The sequence below is a fragment of the Antechinus flavipes genome, chromosome 2, assembly GCF_016432865.1.
Source record: "Antechinus flavipes isolate AdamAnt ecotype Samford, QLD, Australia chromosome 2, AdamAnt_v2, whole genome shotgun sequence".
NCBI lineage: Eukaryota > Metazoa > Chordata > Mammalia > Dasyuromorphia > Dasyuridae > Antechinus > Antechinus flavipes.
In genome coordinates this window covers 489,519,326-489,537,563 of record NC_067399.1, presented here as the reverse complement: position 1 = coordinate 489,537,563, position 18,238 = coordinate 489,519,326, and the positions used below count along the sequence as shown (strand labels likewise).

General features: G+C 32.7%; 1 protein-coding gene across 13 annotated transcripts in view; it reads right to left on the bottom strand.

Annotated features, from left to right (window-relative positions):
* Positions 1-18,238, bottom strand: part of CHD9 (chromodomain helicase DNA binding protein 9) — a 251,575-nt gene that overhangs the window by 64,621 nt on the left and 168,716 nt on the right. For all 13 annotated transcript variants that reach the window (XM_051979833.1, XM_051979832.1, XM_051979838.1 and 10 more), the window contains 3 exons: positions 7,948-8,069; positions 5,012-5,255; positions 1,418-1,594 (listed from right to left, as the gene is read on the bottom strand). In XM_051979833.1, coding sequence (XP_051835793.1) covers positions 1,418-1,594; positions 5,012-5,255; positions 7,948-8,069 — 543 coding nt within the window. The remainder of the gene's footprint in view (positions 1-1,417; positions 1,595-5,011; positions 5,256-7,947; positions 8,070-18,238) is intronic.

Below are 18,238 nucleotides of genomic sequence, written 5' to 3'. Positions count from 1 at the left end.
ACCATTACTCCTTAACATTCTTGGGGCTTCACCATACATTGTTATTTTCCCTGTCTAACAACTATCTGGACTTTCCATTTGCCATGAACCAAACATGAAAATGACTCTTCCTTTATGTGTTGCCTCCCCTAATATGAATATGAGCTTCTTGAGAGACTTTCTCAATTTTCTATTTGTATACTCACTGCTTAGCCCTAGTACTTTGCATACCATTTCATTTCATTCTATTTTATTCCATTCCATTCCAGTATATGTATGTATATATGTATATATAATATATAAAACCATTCCCCAAATAAGTAGTCAAAGAATATGAATGAACTATTCTAAAAAAGAATTATAAACCTTTAACTAGAATAATAAAAGAATGTTTCAAATCACAAATAATAAAAGTGTCAGATAATTCATCTACTAAATTAATCAAGATGACAAAAAATGAGAATAATGAATAATGGAAGAACTATAGTAAGAGGAACATTAGTACACTGTTGGAGAACCTTCAAATGGATTCATCTACTCTGAAGAGCAAATGAGAACTGTGCGAATAAAGTAACCAGGACAGCAAGGTGGTGCTGTGGATAGAGTGTGAGGTCTGGAATCAGGAAGAACTGAGTTCAAATGCGATCTCAATCACTTATTAGTTATGTGACCCTGATTGAGCAAGTCACTTAAGCTTATTTATCACAGTTCCTCATCTGTAAAATGAGCTGAAGAGAATGGCAAAACACTCTCATACCTGCCAAGAAAACCCCAAATGGTGAGCTGCACATGATTAAAGTGACTGAACAGCAGCAATAAAGGATAATAAATAAATAAATAAATGTTAGGCATAGATTCCAAAGACGTATAAAACGGAAATAAAGGTCTCAGATACACCAAAATATTTATAGCTGCTCTTTAGAGGAGTAAGACTATGCCTGTGGAACACTGTATGTGATGTTTGACTTGGTTGATTAGTTTTCCTGAAGTGCTTTTCCCCTTCTTTTTTTCAATCTTTTTTGTTATAGCTTGGGGGTAGAGTGAGGATGGATGTGATTGGAAAAGTTGGTGATGTAAAAACAAAAGATATTAAAAATATAATTGTTCATTTGCTTTTAAATTCTAGGAAAATTTTTCAATGGTAATTATATTATTAAAAAGAAAAAGACAACAAAACTTTGCAAAAATAAAACCCCTAAGATATTTCTACTATTTGAGGGCTTTAAAATATGTGAAAAACACAAATATCTGAATTCAAAATCAAGAACTTAAAAGCAACAAAGCTTAAGGTCACAGATGATAATAATAGTAATAAAATAAACAATCTTAACATTTTTAGAAACAAGATTTGGCCTTGGCACTCCAACTTGACAAAAAAAATTAAGCACATAAATAGGTAGCAAACTGAATCAATCTTAAAGAAAAGGAGTTTACTTACCAGATTCATGAGTTTTAGACCTTCTAGAAGCTTGCAATTTTTATTCTTTAACCTATGCGCTTCATCAATAATCACACATCGCCATTCAATTGCATTGAGCTCTCCACAGCCTCCCAGAATCATTTCAAAAGTGGTGATTATGGCCTGGAACCTGTATGCTCCTCTAATAATACGCCCCTAGAAGTTTATTAACAAATTTAACAAATTGACAAAATACCTTAGAGGCCACACCCTCAGGTTTCATTTCATTGCACTACTATCAAATGCTATTTATCTTACATATTATGTTTTTTTCCCCTCACTGACAGATTAAAATCTAAGAAAATTACTTTTATCATGAAATGCTGAAATGTGTAGTAAATTAATTAATAATTGTAGGTCTACACTTTTTCAAGAACATTATGGTACACATTTACAAATAAATTTATGAAAATTATATAATGTAATATTCAAAGAACACACACACATATATGTATATATGCATGCACCCATATAGTTTTTAAGAATAATAATGTCTATTTTATTTAAAAAATAACAACAAAATGTGGCCAATCAGAATTTTTTCAAGATGTGTTTATTATTTACAGATATATTGCAGTTGCTGGTCAAATAGCCTAAGGCTAACATAGTCCACTGTAAACTAAAATACCAAAAACCAATCATTTACAGTGTGACTATTATCACTGAATTTCATAATATTCCTTGTACTGACTGACCTTGGAAATTAAACCAGGAACATCTTAAAAGAGAGCGAGAGAGAATGAGAGGGTCATGTATTCTGATTTATCTTAACATTAGACAACCATCCTCAGGACAATATCATATACTAGCCATGAGCCATTTTATATTAGGCAAAACAGACATACTATTAAGTCTAAGAAAATCACATTTTTCATTAACATCTTCTGTTATCTGTCTTATAGAATTGGAACTAGAAGACCTGATTTTGAATCCTACATCAAATTTTATGGAAACACAAAGCAGTTAAAACTGTAAAGATTTAATACATGTGTGACCAGACAAATCATTTACCCTCTCAATCTCAGTTTCCTCCTATGCACAATATGGGGCTATGATGTCAAATACTCCTTCCACTTCTAAATCTATGATACAGTATGACACTTATTTATATAATTATAAATTGCTTAAATTCTCAGAACCTCAGATACTTCCTCTATAAAATGATAACACCAATACTTGCACTACTTGCTGTTCACAATGGGATTGTTATGAGGAAAACCCTTTGCTGTTGTTTCTGTACAAACTTTAAAGTGTGATATTAATCTAAGTTGTTTTTCTTTCTAGTTGTTCTAAGAAACAAAAAGTTGAGATAAGATCCCTAAATAACTAATCATACCAATTATTTCTTAATGTTAAGCTAAGGGATTTATAACTTTACTACTACACTACTACTTTGCTAATATCACTACAATTCTACAAACTTTCAAAAAAAAAGAAGTCTGGTCTTCACTGTTAACAGATCTTATCAAGCTGGATAAATAATTTACAATGACATACCATTATAAAGACAAAGCTTTGAAAGCATTTGTTTTTCCTAAACTTAAAATTCAGAACTGTAATAATAATAGCAGCTAATATTTACATAGCACATAGTTATGTGCCAGGCACAGCGCTTAGTGCTTTACAATATTTATTCATTTGATTCTCACAACAACCCTAGAAGATAGATGTTAATATTACTTTCAATTTACAGATGAGGAAACTAAGGCAAGCAAAGGTTTGTTAAGTGACTTGCTCAGGGTCATACAGCTAGCAAGTGTGTAAGACTGAAATGATACTCAGGTCTTCCTGACTCCAGGTCCACTTCTCTACCCATGGTAGCACCAAGCTGCCTAGAACCATGTCTCAATAAATGAAACATCTTCAATTCAATTTTAATATGGAATATTTTAAGATAAAATAATTTGGGTAGTATACTTTTTAAGATAAAAGGTCTATGACATTTTTGGTTATTTAGTGAAGATACCTTTTTTACACACAGCAGAAATATGAAAGTGCTTTGCTGCTATATCACAACATGAATTATATAAATTCTAAATGAATCTAATAATCTAAATGAATCATCATCTTGACATCAAGTTCCTTTGCTCCCCAGAAACTAGTTTCTTTTCCAATTCAGATGGTTGTAATAACTGTAACACCCTGAGCAATCACATAACCCCGACTAACCCTCCCTGCAATAATCAGAGGATTGAATTCTATCACTTTTAAAATTCACTCCAGCTCTCAATTTTTCTGACTTTCATGGCCTATGAAAGTCATTTAACATCTAGAAGTCTCAGTTTTTTCATCTGTAAGAGGGGTTGGCTAGGTGGCCTCTGGTGTTCATTCTAATTCTAGATCTATACTCCTATTATTAAGAATAAGATACCATACATAAAAATAAATAGTAAGCTGTCCTGCTTGGCATGGAGATTGAATAAAGGACTAAAATGATTAAAATTAGTTTTCAGTAAAAGTTTAGAAATGCTCAAAAGGATTACAAAATATTTATCAAAATTTGTATGCAACCTTAAGAGATAAAAATGGCTGTAACTACAGGAACAAAACCAATCAGTTTTTCTATTTTATATCTGTAATAGACTGATGGTAAGATGTAAATGAAAGGCAAAATAACACACTAATAATATAACCACGAATCATACCTCAATTGTAGTAACAACTCTTTAAAGTACTTTCGTGATTTTGGAGGCTCGTAGTACAATAGGGTTAAAGAAAGTATAAAATACTATGCTAAGGTATTAATGAAGTAGATGGTTTTGTTTCTTCATTTTAATTACTTTCATTAAAAATGTAAAGATCTTTCCCTCAAGATTCAAATCTCCCTTTTTCATGTTTTCTGGCCTCTACTTACTTCCAAGAAATACTTTCTTATGCTGCTTGTTCACATTTCCATGTCCTGTGTGTTTGGGGTGGGGAAAGACGACAAATCCCCAGACTGAATGGTCAAAATAAAACAGGAAATTTGCCTCCAGGAGATAAAAGAGTAAACCATTCAAGCACTGTTTAGTAATAGTACAGTTCATTTTTTTTCTTATTAAATATTTAATTTAAAGGAGAAAAATGTTTTGGGGGTAGTTCTTAATCAGAATAGAACAGGTCTTACTTGGCTAAGATTTCAAAGGGTAGCTTTGAACGGAGAAATTAAAAATATTAATTGTAGAGAAATTGTCTCAAATTATCACAAGCTAAATGGATCCCAAATTCAATTTTCATTTAGAAAAATTTTAAAAATTCAGTTGTTAAAAATATTTAATTCATATGAAATAATTTAGTAGAAATTGCCTTGTTTTTATCTAAGTCTGCGGTGCTGGTAATCAGAATAGTTCTCATTTAAATGGGATACTAAAAGAAAATGCTTATAAATTGATTAATTTGTTATTTCATGACTTTTTTTCTCATTAGTCAATTGAACAATAAAAAGAAATATAATGTACTGTAAAGTAAGATTTAGGAAGATCATTAAAATTTATCTCTAACATTTGATATCAGTAGCATTTACCCCTTTTCCAATCTATTCAAACATTTTTTTTTTTTCCTGAAGCAGGATACAAAAGTACCATTATAAAATACCTGTGAGTCCCTGAAGTACATCTCATACTGCTGTATCATCTGCCTGCTAACCAGGCTCCCATGATATACCACAACATTAAGATCAGTCCATGTGCGAAATTCTCTCTCCCAGTTTGTAATTGTCGAAAGCGGTGCAATGATCAGAAAAGGCCCCCGTATACCAGTCAGAAGTATTTCGTAGAGGAATGTAATTGATTGAATTGTTTTGCCAAGACCCATTTCATCAGCTAAAATGCAGTTTCGTCTGAAACACACAGATATATTTTCTATCAAGATACTTTAGAGATAATACTTATGTAGAGATTTTCCCCAAGATTTAATATATTGAAATTATCAAAGTGCAAATGAAAATATCACTATTTAGAATGACTTATCAAAGTTGAAACATGGACAGTATGAAGATTTTTAATATTAATACTATGTTAGAAATGTAAGGGATAAGACTGTAACTTTGACTTCAGCGATAAGAAACTAATTAACTCCCAGATGAGAAAATTCTTCACCAATGCAGATTATCAGCTTTTCTGCAATTTATAGTTTTAGAGTTAAATGACTTACTTTAAATTACATAGCCAATATCAGAATTAGAACCTGAACTTAAGTCTTTTCTGGCAAGTCCTCTATCTACCTCTTCCTTAGGGGAGAAGCAGAATTCATGTTCGTCATTATTCTGAAACAAAGAGACTACTCAACTTCTAGTGTTAATATAAAACTTTCCTTGATTTTTCTAACTTTAAGTGACTATTCCTACTACATATTCTCATGGTATTTTGCCTTTCTCTTTAATCCCTGTCTGTAGAAGTTATTTCAAAGATATTTATTGACTGAATTGAACAAGTATACTGGAACCATTTTATTTTTTGGAAAAAAGGCTATATTATCTCTATATAAAATTGTTTCAAAGGACATGATTGGAATGTCTCCATCCCTCCTTTATAGGGAATCCTTACAATAATGAACTGTGTCATAATGAGCTCTATCGTACTTTCCTCTCAAATGAAATCAGAAGAGATTATACTGAAAGCAATAATGTAAACCTATTTGTGCCAAATTTTTATTGGGATTATCTTTTGGAGAAAATAAAAATTAATGTTCATGAAACGTAAAGTAGTAGAATGACATTTTCTAGTTGTCAGGAACCACTGGGGACCTAGAGTGAGCCATCACTACACTGACTGAATTTTGAAGAGATACTTAAATTATCTGTACCCCACTTTACTCATTATAAAATATGTATTAAATTTATCACTACTAATTATCTCTGAGAAATATTACATGGTTAAAAATTATATCCAATAATTGCTATTTTTTTTATGACTGCTTCTAACACAGTAATTAAGAGATGAAACCAAGGAAACATTTTGACTATCTTCGAAGATGTAACATCCAAGTAGCATATAGGGAATACCTTTTATGATTATATTACTAGTAGTACCCAAAATCTTACTAATACCCACACTGAGATGCAGAGAGACAATAAATACTGCCATGATTGAAAAGGAAGCCAGTAATGGAGACAGTAAAAGCTAATAACTACATTAGTGTTAGCAGTAATAACAAAAGTATTAACAAAAATTTTACATTACATAAGCTATTAAAGATTAGATAGCATTAAGACTCTTGGGACATCCTGTATTATTTATCATATTTCTATATTTTGTACTTTATCTCAGTCTTTAATCCAATTCTAAATATCTGTTTTAGCATCCTGAACTCTTACATTATTAAATAGAACCTTAATCCTTCCAGGTGTAAATGCTAATTATTCACTAGATCTAATTACTGCCAAGCATAATAGAAGATAATGTACATCAGTTAAGATGATATTAGGTAGAAAGGCAGTCTCTTTACTGTTCAAAGGGAATGACATTTTTTTCAAATAAAGGCATAGTTATACATATTTGCAAAAACATAATATGACATTAACAAAATTAGATACATAAATTTTATCAATAAATATCAAAATTATACATGATATATTATATAGATATTCTGTATGTAAATTGTATAATTATGTGAAGTACAGTCATAGACATGTTATATATATTTAATATATGCATAAATATATAAAACATTCCAATGTTTATTGCTAATCTTTAGATCTTCTTAAAATTAAATTAATTTTTTGTTTTTAAAATTTATTTCATATTTTTCCTAGTTACATTTAAAACAATTTTTTTTAACATTTGTTTTTAAGATTTTTGAGTTCTAGGTTCTCTCCTTTATCCCCACCCACAATTAAGAAACCACATGTGAAGTTATGCAAAACATTTTCATAAAAGTCAAGTTGTGAAAGAAAATATAGATCTCCCACCCTAAAGAAAACTTAAGTTTAAAATATAAAAAGAAATAGACAATATTTTGATCAGTTCCTTCTCTGGGTATGGATAAAATTTTTCATCATAACTCCTTCAGAGAAGTTGTGGAAGACTATACTACTGAGAATAACAAAATCATTAAGCTGGTCATCTACTTTTACTTTGCTATTATTTTGTATAAAGTATATTTCACTTTGTTCATGGAGGATTTTCCAGTTCCTGGCTCTTCCCCCCCCCAGCATCAAGCTCATCATTTCCCAGAGAACAATAGAATTCCATCAGAGAAATTTACTATTGCTAATTGTATTTCTTTCCCATTTAGGGAATGATATTTTTAATATATGTATCTAATCATAAATATCCATTTCTGATATGGATATATTAAGGCTAAAACTCCCCCATATAGGATATGTTAAAATGTAACCTAAATGTATTTTTGTACCTTTCTCATTTTAATAACAAAGACTATGAAAATGCTACCAGCATTAAAACAATAGTGTTTACTTTTTACTTAATATATCTATTAACATATTGTGAATGCTGCGTATCTGTGTGTTTGCGTGTTTTATATGCTAAAATGACAATACTTAAGAACTGATATTAAAACAAAGGACATACCTATTGTACCAATTAAACAAGAGCCAGTTGAGTCCTTCTAGTTGATATTCCCTGAGCTGGTTGCCATTTTTGTATTCTCTGGACTGTTCTATCTTTTTCCATGTATTAGGAGGAGGGCGGTCCTTTGAGGAAGAATAAAAAACCAAATATACTTACTAGAATGCACTATCAATATTATGTAATAGGGTTTTTAAAAGCTAATTATTAAAATCAGAGGCCTATCTCAATATATCTAATTCTCCTGAACATTTAACAAATACTATTTTCAGTATTCATAATATAAAACATTTTTTTCAAAACTATTAGCTGAAAAACAACACCACAGCTGAAAAGTAAATTATGTTTAAATTTAATTCACTTCCTTTGACATTTATGAAAAATTTTATTATTTTACTCTGGACAGAGCATGGATTCTCTAGGGATGGCAGGTTATGTCGAGAAATAAAGGCTTTTTGTCTTCAGGCCCAAATTAAAACTCAAAACAATATCCTGGAAACCATGAAAAGAATAACAAAGGTCAATAGGATTTCCCAAGGACAGATAAAAAATACAGTACTGTTATTCTGCTCCTTTATAATTTCTGAAACTAAAACTGCCAAACTAATTAATTTGATCTAGTTCTAACCAATTTTATTATAGTATCCAGTAATAATAAAAAGAACCCCTACTTAAAGAACACTACCTGTTAATGTTTTCCTTAATAAGGGCCTTTGAATATGAATGCCTAACCTAAATCATACTTTTGTAGAAGAAACATGCTTCATTCCTATTCAGTGCTGTTTCCTTAAGAAATTCCTTTGTCACCTATAGTTTTATATATTTGTGTTAAAAGAAAAAAAATCCATGTACAGATTTTTGCTTTAAACTATTTTATACTTTAATGCTACAGCATTTATTAACAAACAGTACTATAGTACATAATTTGATATCCAAGCAATCATACATTGAATAAGAGGGGTTTATTTGCTTACTGAACAGTCTTTACCAACAAATACACTGGACAATAATTTATTTGGTAAGACAGGGTATTATTTGCCACATAAAAAACTAAAGAATATTTCCCTCAAGACAACAGAGCTTAATATACTTTTCACTCAGTTACTTGAATCCTGCATAGTGACAAGAGTAGTAAAAAAATAGTGTGTCAAACAGTGGGAACACATTTATATGCTATTTGTGAGATAAGAGAAAGAATACACAGTGAGATGAAAAATAACAATATGATAATCGCCTTTTTACAGAGAATTTCCTTCTTTTTTTCTTTTTTAAAATATGTACAAGAACTGTCATAACAAAATAAGAGTCAGGTGGTAACATTATCCAACCTTTTCTGGAACATCAGCTTAGCAACTTCTCTAAACTTTTACGATAGAGTTGAATGAATTTCCAGAAGGAAATTCACTCAATCTTTTCTCTTAACTAAGGAAGATATTAAGAAGAATCTGACCCAAAAATTATATACTGGAATACAGGGATCATCAAGATCATTAGTTAAAATAATGGAAAGGATATGAGATATTTTAGACTTCATTAATAAATTGGATATAAATCACTTTGGATGTCAGATGGTACTCTGCCCATAAAGTTTAAAGGAACTCGATGAAATTACACAACTGTTGTCAAAACAAGTAATTTTTTTTCATTGCAACCAGCCACTGTGGCAACAGAGTGGCATCCTGTCAATGTCTTGGGAAAGGCTCTCAATATCATTTCCATATATGATAAGTTTGTGGAATTATAATAAGTGATAGGGATCACTGGAAGCAGAAATAAAATCAATTTAGGGAAAAAAGAACAAGGAAGTCAATAGGAGTAGGAGTACTTAGGGGGTCCAGGAGAAGGCTCAGGAGACCCACATTTTAGCTGATGCTTTGTTATTAACTAAGTACAAAAACAAGGGGGAAAGCACAAAATTTCTTTGGGACTGTGCTTATTTATAAAATGAAATGGTTAGATAAAATAATTTTGGAGGTCCCTTTGCTGACTTTAAATTCTCTAAATTTATTGTTTCAAAAATTAGGTATCAGGTTTTCAGTAATATTTATGTTCTTTAAGGTAACAAAAGGGAGAAAGAGAAATCAGTATACCAAATTTTTAAACAATTTAGAATGTTAGACACAAAAAGCCATTAAATTGAGCTGCTAAAGACTGCAGAGAACATTTAGTGATAGAGAACTATTTTATTTAAAGTTATAGACTTTAGTGATTGGGTACTTCTCTGAATGGTAAAGTAATAATCATAGGATTTCCCTATAAATTAATATTAATATTATTTAATATTTAATGGTCTAGAAGAGGAAGTATAAAAAGAAACCTTCAGGTTTGAAGGTGGTACTATGCCAAAATTTCAAAAAGCTACATAAACATTTAGGCTTTTTTATTTTTCTGTAAGTTTCAACATAAATCAATATAAAGTCCACACAACAATGTTAAAACAGTAAGATTTATAAGATGATAGACTCTGCTAAATCTTTTAGAACCAAAAAACTCTGAAACTATATGAATCTGTTTAAACCAAACATTGATATCAGAAACTCCAAACAAAGCATAATGAGACATGTAAATGCTAAACAGAAGAGCAACTAAAACCGTCCATGGTATGGAGAACCTTCTTGAATGAGAGAAAATTAAAACTGGAATTCCAGTCAGTAAAAACAAATAATACAGGAAAGTTTACAAATTGATCAACAGAAATTTATCAAGAATTACTTTGTGCCAACACCATGCTATATACTGAGTTTACAAATAAAAAGGTGAAACAAAAGAAATTACATTTTATTAGGGATACAATAGATTGGAGAGTAGTAGCAAGAGAAGAAAGCTTTGTTCTAAGGATTGCTAGGATAAAGTCATTTTTATAAGAAAAATATGAACAGTGCAGAAATGGAATTTCTTAATAAGTTCTGAAATACTAGAACCAAAGAATCCAATAAAATCTGCAAGAGGTAATTTTGTAATAAGCAATAATTATCACTTTACACAGTGGAGACCCTTGGTATTATTTAATGTATAATGTAAAGTTTTACATGTCCATATTCTCATACATTCTCATTACCCATTACTTCACACTATGCCAATTGGCTTTGTCATGGCTAGACATCAAAACATCTTGTCATACTGGATGGGGTAAAAACCTATTGTTATCTGATGTTTCAGAATATTGAAACAAATTTACATTACTATTATATAAGCAATTACATGACACAACTCTACTACATGTCCTGTCTTATTTAAGGTTTCTTTTGGGATTTCTTGTTTTATAAAAAGAATAGTTAAAAGCACCCTGAATTTAAAATCAGAGGATGCAGAGTGAATGGATTGTAGCAGGTGTTACAGTTCCTCCTAATGCTAAAATCCAATGTTCCTCATCATGTTAGAAATTCTATATTAACCTTAACTTATCCCTTTAAATAATAATTTAAAAGTGAATAAATATCAATTATGGTAAATTTTAGATACTATTAGTTAAATATTGAGTGGAAAGGGAAACTAAGGACTTCTCAGAATCATAATTGCAATTAATTCAAGACCTAGCAAAGTCTGTTAATCATTAAGCTCTGGGAAGAAGGGCAAAGACTTGCTCTTCTAGCAGAAATACCTACTATAACCTCCTGGACCTTTACTTAACTACTTAGAGAAGAATCTGACTAACTATTTAATGGCCTGGAGCTATTCAAAAGGTCTATAAACTGGCTAATCTCTATTTGTTGATTGAGAAAACCCTGAGGTAAAACCAATTCTTCTTAAACCATTTTATGTGATCCTTAACCTTAGAAGCAGAACAAATTCTTTCTTTCTTTTGGAACAAGTCTTGCATAACCAAGACCCTAGTATCACAACAAATTCACCTAAATTCCAGAGACAAAGGTCAGGTTTGCCAATGATTTTAGGAGGATTAGCAGGAGTGGGTGGGCGAATAGTTTTTGTAATATTTTTTCTTTTCTCACTGACCATTTAAATCATCTCACAACCTTTGTGAGATTGACCTCCTCCCTCTGGGACTTCAGTGAGAGGACTATCCATTTTTCACAAGATCCTAATAAAATTTCTATTCTTCACTTTGAGATATGTCTGAGTATTTTTGAATTGGGGTTTGCTGTACCACATAGTTTTGGGGGCTCGTCTGGGATGGATGCTTGGTAAGGGAATGATCCTTGCTTAGCTTTGGTGACCAAAAAAGCGCCTAGGACCTTGTCCCCAAGTCTCTGGGGTTTGGCAGCATTCTCCTCCCTGCTAGGCAAAGGCCTGAGGCAGAGAGACTCAGTGAAGAAAGAACCAGAGTGGAAACTGTTGTTCTGTATGTGTGAGTTTGCAATCTGGAATATTTACACATGTAACACAAGGTAAGCCTTCAGGATTCTGTAGGTCAATTGGCTGGGTTGGGGGAGACCTGAGAGATTAGCTCTCACTAAATTAAAGTGTGTGTGTGTGTGTGTGTGTGTGTGTGTGTGTGTGTGTGTGTTGTCAGACTGCAGAGATCCCAAGGGAAAGGACTCATTGAAGCAGCTCTCAGTTGACCACTGGTAAAGAGTGATTTTTACCAAAAAGTTTGGAGCAGGAGTATCCTCTCCAATCATGGGGAACACGCAATAGAGGTGCCCAAGCCAGGAACCCAGGTCAGGGAGTACCAGCCAATAATCCATTAGGAAATTGGCTGCTGAATTGGAATAAATTGCCAAAGTAGAAGAAGAAACAGAAAATGATAAAAGTATTGCTGTTTTGTTTGAGGTGGGCAAGATTTGGGCAGAGGAATAATTTGGCCAAAATATGGTTCCTCCAATAATTGGAAATGTCAATAATGAAATGTATATGTTAATGGGAAACGTTCCTTCAATCCAAAAGAATTAGCTTATGGAAGCCTCTGGCTTGGTGGCCTGGTGGCAGGAACCCACAAGGAACTAGTATATAGACATTTGGAAAGAGAATTAGAACAGCTAAGGAGAGAATTATTGTCTATCTTAGCCACTCTCTTCACTTCAGAAGAAAAACCAGCTATTAGAAAGGCAGCTATGGAAGAGTGGAAGGGACATCATCCCCTTGCAGAAGGAGTGGTGGCTGAAGAACAAAAATATCTGCCAGTAAATCCAGGATGGGATAATAACAATCAAGCATGTAGGCAGAATATGCAAGATTTAAGGGACCTAATTATTATTAGGATCAAGAATTCCTTTCCTGAAAGACAGAATATTAATAAGGCTTTTAGAGGTTAGACAGGAAAAGGATGAATCACCTTTCAGGTTGCTAGAATATCTCAATGAAGAGATTCAAAAATATTTGGGAATAAACTTAGAAGATCCAGCAACAGAAAGTGTGCTAAAGCAATATTTTGTTTCCAATTCATGGCCAGACATACATAAGAAATTGCAGAAATTGGAAAGATGGAATAATAAGTCAATTGGGAAATTATTGAAAGAAGCAATGAAGGTATATGTAAGGAGAAACTGGGAAAAAGAAAAGAGAGAATCAACAAATCAATAGAACAAGACAAGTGAGTGGCTGAATACGGGGCCCTCTGACCTGTTGGACCTGTGGGAAAACCAGGTATATTTCTAAAAATTGTTCCAGAAGAAAAAAATTATTAGCAATTTTGCTCTCATGGAATTAGAGAACAGAAAAGTTTAAAAGGGCTAAACTCAGGCAGGAAAACTGGTGATTCAATTTGTCTGCAACATTTAATTAAGAATTTTGGGAATTTAGTTTATTTTAAAGAGGTAGTATAATTCTGAAATTGTGGGAAATAATTTTACTGTTGCTTTGCACATGTCAGATTTATTCTGAGTATAAGATCTTAGACTTTGAATATTGAAATCTTCAAAAAAGAAAAAAAATTTAAGCTATATTTTAATTTGGTTCATTTTAACAATGGCTTGTTCAAATAAAGTTCTGATAAATTGCCTGGAGAGGTCACATGCCTCTAATTAATAAAGTATGTTATGTTCTGAAACATATATCGGGTAATTTGCAAACATTATAAGTTATGCTTTAAATTTTGTTAGCTCTGCTGGACATATGTGGGTTTTATGGAGTTATTTAGCTATTCACTGTATTGTGAATCTTAAAAGTTTTGAAGGGAAAGGAAAGGAGATGAGAAAGGGATTGCAAAGAAATGGGATAAGAAAGATTGATTTGTAGGAACAATTGACAGTTTGGATGATTTCAGGAAGGAATCAGTTGAAAAGAGAGAAGGAACTTGTTGGGAAGAGCAATCACAGAGACACAGAGATGGGATGTGCTTTTGGGGAGAAAATATTGGTAAGAGAAACAGAAGGAAAAAACATGTTGAAAGAGAGAGAGGTAAGTCTTTTTAATGTTAATAAAAGGAACTTGCCATTTGCTTGGATAAAGAAAATACACTGGCTGGCTAAGTCCTGAGAAGAACTTAAAACCCTAAAAGGTTAATTGTGGAGTGGGGGAAGGGTGGCAGTGGAAAGGGCCTTGTTAGTGTTGCAGATGCTTGCCCCTCTGCTGTAAAGAGCAAACTGTGATTTAAAGAGACAGCTCTACTTTTACTGTAGTAAGTTAATTGACTGAATATTTCTTTCTTTAGGTGCATAATGGTTTCCTTGGTTAAGGAATATAGTCATAAATATGATCTATAATTTGGTAGAGTCACTTCTAAAAGTTTAATGTTTTTAAAGAATTTTTCAGATTGTTTTATGTGGAATTAGGATATTCTTTATAAGTTTTAATTGAGTCATCATAAAATTGTACCATTATTCAAAGGGACACTGAGAATAATCATCTTTGTCTTTGTCTCTTTGAGAATGTTTCTGTGATGGATAATATGCAATTTAGAATTTTTTATGTATTGGGTATTTTAAAGCAAAATGATTTGTATAATCTTCCCTTATGAAACATCTACCTGGATATGTAAGACAATTGTGTGAATTTACCGCGACACATTTCTTACTGTTATCAATATAAGGTCATGGCAAATACTTGTTTAGAATTTATCTGAAACTTTGATTAATGAGATTTGTTAATGGAGGTAAAATTTCTTGGGCTTGTAGCTACTATTATATGAAAGTTTTAAAGCTCTACCCTCTGACAGTTAATGGGACCTGGAGTAAAACTGAGTTAAAGCTATTTTATTCTGTATGTACTGAAGAATCAGTTTTGACTGCTTATATTATGTTATAGTCATGTCACTGAATTTTTTCCTCCTATGACTGATCAGAACAAATGGTCAATAGAAATTATTAATGCTATTCAATTATGTCATACCTTGCTGTTTCCAATCTGATTATATGTAATTGTTATATCCTAAATACTTAGGCAAATGAATATTTAGCCTGGTCATCTATCTGTTACTGGATATTTGTGTCTGTGGATATTCAGGTTTTTAAAAGTTTCTAAATAATGAGAGGACAATTAGCACAGTTGTCTGTGAGACCTAACTGCTGTTTTATTTATTGGGACTATAGCTGACAGCTGTTTGCCTATCCTGTGAGGCAAACTTGTTTATTCTTTTTTTTTTTTTAATCTTTTTTTTTATTATAGCTTTTTATTTACAAGTTATATGCATGAGTAATTTTACAGCATTGACAATTGCCAAACCTTTTGTTTCAATTTTTCCCCTCCTTCCCCCCACCCCCTCCCCCAGATGGCAGGTTGACCAATACATGTTAAATAAACTTGTTTATTCTTATATAGGAAGAGGCTGAATTAAGTGCACAAATGACTGCAGACCACCTAGCTCACAGTGAATTGTCCCATCTCAAGCTGGATTCCTTGGCTTGGATTCCTGGTGCTTCAAAATTGCAGAAGAGCTGACATGGGTACAAAAGGGAGCCTTTGTGCTGCTGTTAACTCTGGGATTGTCAGGGAGAAACTTGTCCCTGCCATAAGTCCTTACATTTTTCTAGTTCTATTTTGGTTTATTTGCTTGGTCAAAATTATAGTGCTAAGACCTTCTAGGTATCTAGGGGAAGGTAATTCAATGATATGAATATTCAGAAGAAAGAGTGTGGAATGTTGTGCCACAGGTTCCTTTTATTGTTCTGTCTCAGTTTCTCTGAACTGTTCTGCCTTAGTTCCTTAAATTGTTCTGCCTCAATCCCCCTGGTGGCAACAACTCCTCTCTCTTCTCCCCCCTCCCCCCCTCCCTCCCCAACCTCCCCTTCCTTGCCACATTAGGATTTATATAACTTTAGGGCTGGCTATTCTAAGGTTATAAACTGTAAATGTGTAATCTTAAGATAAGGGGGAGTTCAGACATTTTGGCTCCTAAGTCCTCCTAAGTTATCAAGAATTTATGATAGCATCATTCCCACTAGAGTTTTTCTGTGAGGGTTTCCTAGTTACTATTCCTAGTATCCTGTATATTAGCTCTACCTTTGTTTATTCTTTCTCTTTTGCTCATATTTAATCCTTGTATATTTAATATACTTGTAAGAGATGCTTCTCCCAAACTCCGAGCCATAAAATTCCAGTCACTTGGTCAACCTGAAATCAAATGAGACCTGATTTTGATGCTGTTGGCACCACCTACAACTCACTCATCTCCCCTCTTCAGTCCAGACTCCACTGGAGAAGAGTCAGCTATGCCCCTGGATAGCAGGAAGAAGCTCCAGAAAATAAGACTTTTGCCCCTTTTCTCAAAATGAGTCTGTTTGAGGTGGGAGGAGGGAGGAGGATGATATGACAATGGACCTGAGAGGCCAGGCCTCCACAGTGCTGTACTTCTACACCTGCCAGATGTCGATCTGTTCTCTGATGACTGTTTCCAAGACAAATAGTGGGAATTGCTGAAAGGGAGGTGAGGTGATTCCTGCTCATTATTTTAAACTTGTGGGATTATGTTATAGGAATTCAAACAAAGATGAGAAGTCCTCATATGTTAATAAAACTGGGGATTTGAGTGAACTGGGAAACTGAGGACTTCTCAGAATAATAATTGCAGGAAATTCAATACTCAGCAGAATCTGTTAATCAGACTCTGGGAAGAAGAGCAGAAACTTGCCCCTTGACCTTTACTTAACTGCTTAGAGAAAAATCTAACTATTTAATAGCTTGGGGATATTCCCGAGAGGTCTATAAACTGGCTAATCTCTATTTGTTGACCGAGAAAAGCCTGAGGTAAAACCAAGTCTCCTTAAACCATTTTAAGTGATCCTTAACTTTAGGAGCAGAACAAACTTTTTTTCTTTTGGAACAAGTCTTGCATAACCAAGACCCTAGTGTCACAAAAAGCTCACCTAAATTCCAGACACAAAGGTCTGGTTTGCCAATGATTTTAGGAGGATTGGCAGATTTTTTTTTTTCTCACTGACCATTTAAATCATCTTTCAACTTTTGGGAGATTGACCTCCTTCCTCTGGGACTTCAGTGAGAAGACTGTCTGTTTCTCACGAGATCCTAATAAAATTTCTATTCTTCACTTTGAGATATCTCTGAGTACTTTTGAATTGGGGTTTGCCATACCACACACATATTAATTTCATTTTTATGAATCCTTGATATTCCAAAGTTTTTCCTCTTCAACTGTGCAATTTTTTTTTTTTTTAAGTGGATGACATTTTTTAAACGAAATTGTTACTGGGAGTTAATTTTTCATAAAAATTCAGCACTGTTGCCTTATACCATTTGCTACTTTCACCTCTTTGAATAGTAAACCTATTTTCAAGTTGGAACTGATTAAAAATAAATTTTTTTTCCTATGGTACCTACATATTTTTTACCTACTTTATAAGGTGATAAGGAAAGTGATTTATAATCCATAAATTATGATGTAAATGATCATCAGTGTAATCAAGAATATTTCAAACATCTGTTTTTTGCCGTTGTTAATTCCTTTCAACTGAAGTCAAATGCTACTCTTTTATGACTTAGGAAGAAGTCTTCAAGTGCTGTTGTGAGTCCCAAATTCTCATTCCCTGTCCCAATCTGGTGATGAGCTGCTCAAACTCAGGTAGGTCATTCTCTGAACTAATTATTCAAGTCTTTTGACATTGGTAGGGCCAGAGTTTATATTTTGCAAGAACTGTCTTTTGAGAATGTAGGTTCACTTCCATACCATAATAAGGTACAGGATTTTAGCGAAGAATTACCAATATTAGTAATAAAGATTTCCAAGATATACTCTTTTAAATTATTCTTAAACTAAACAGTACATTTTAAAAAACAAATTTAACAATAAAGTGGTTTCCTCACAGTTCTAAGTGGCCACAAATTTCTGCTCCTCTCATCCAAACAATTAAGGATGACTTTCACATAACTATCATTTATTAGCTACAATTATCCTTTATTTAGCTATCAAATTTGTTATGGGCCAGAACTCTGAAACAAGGAT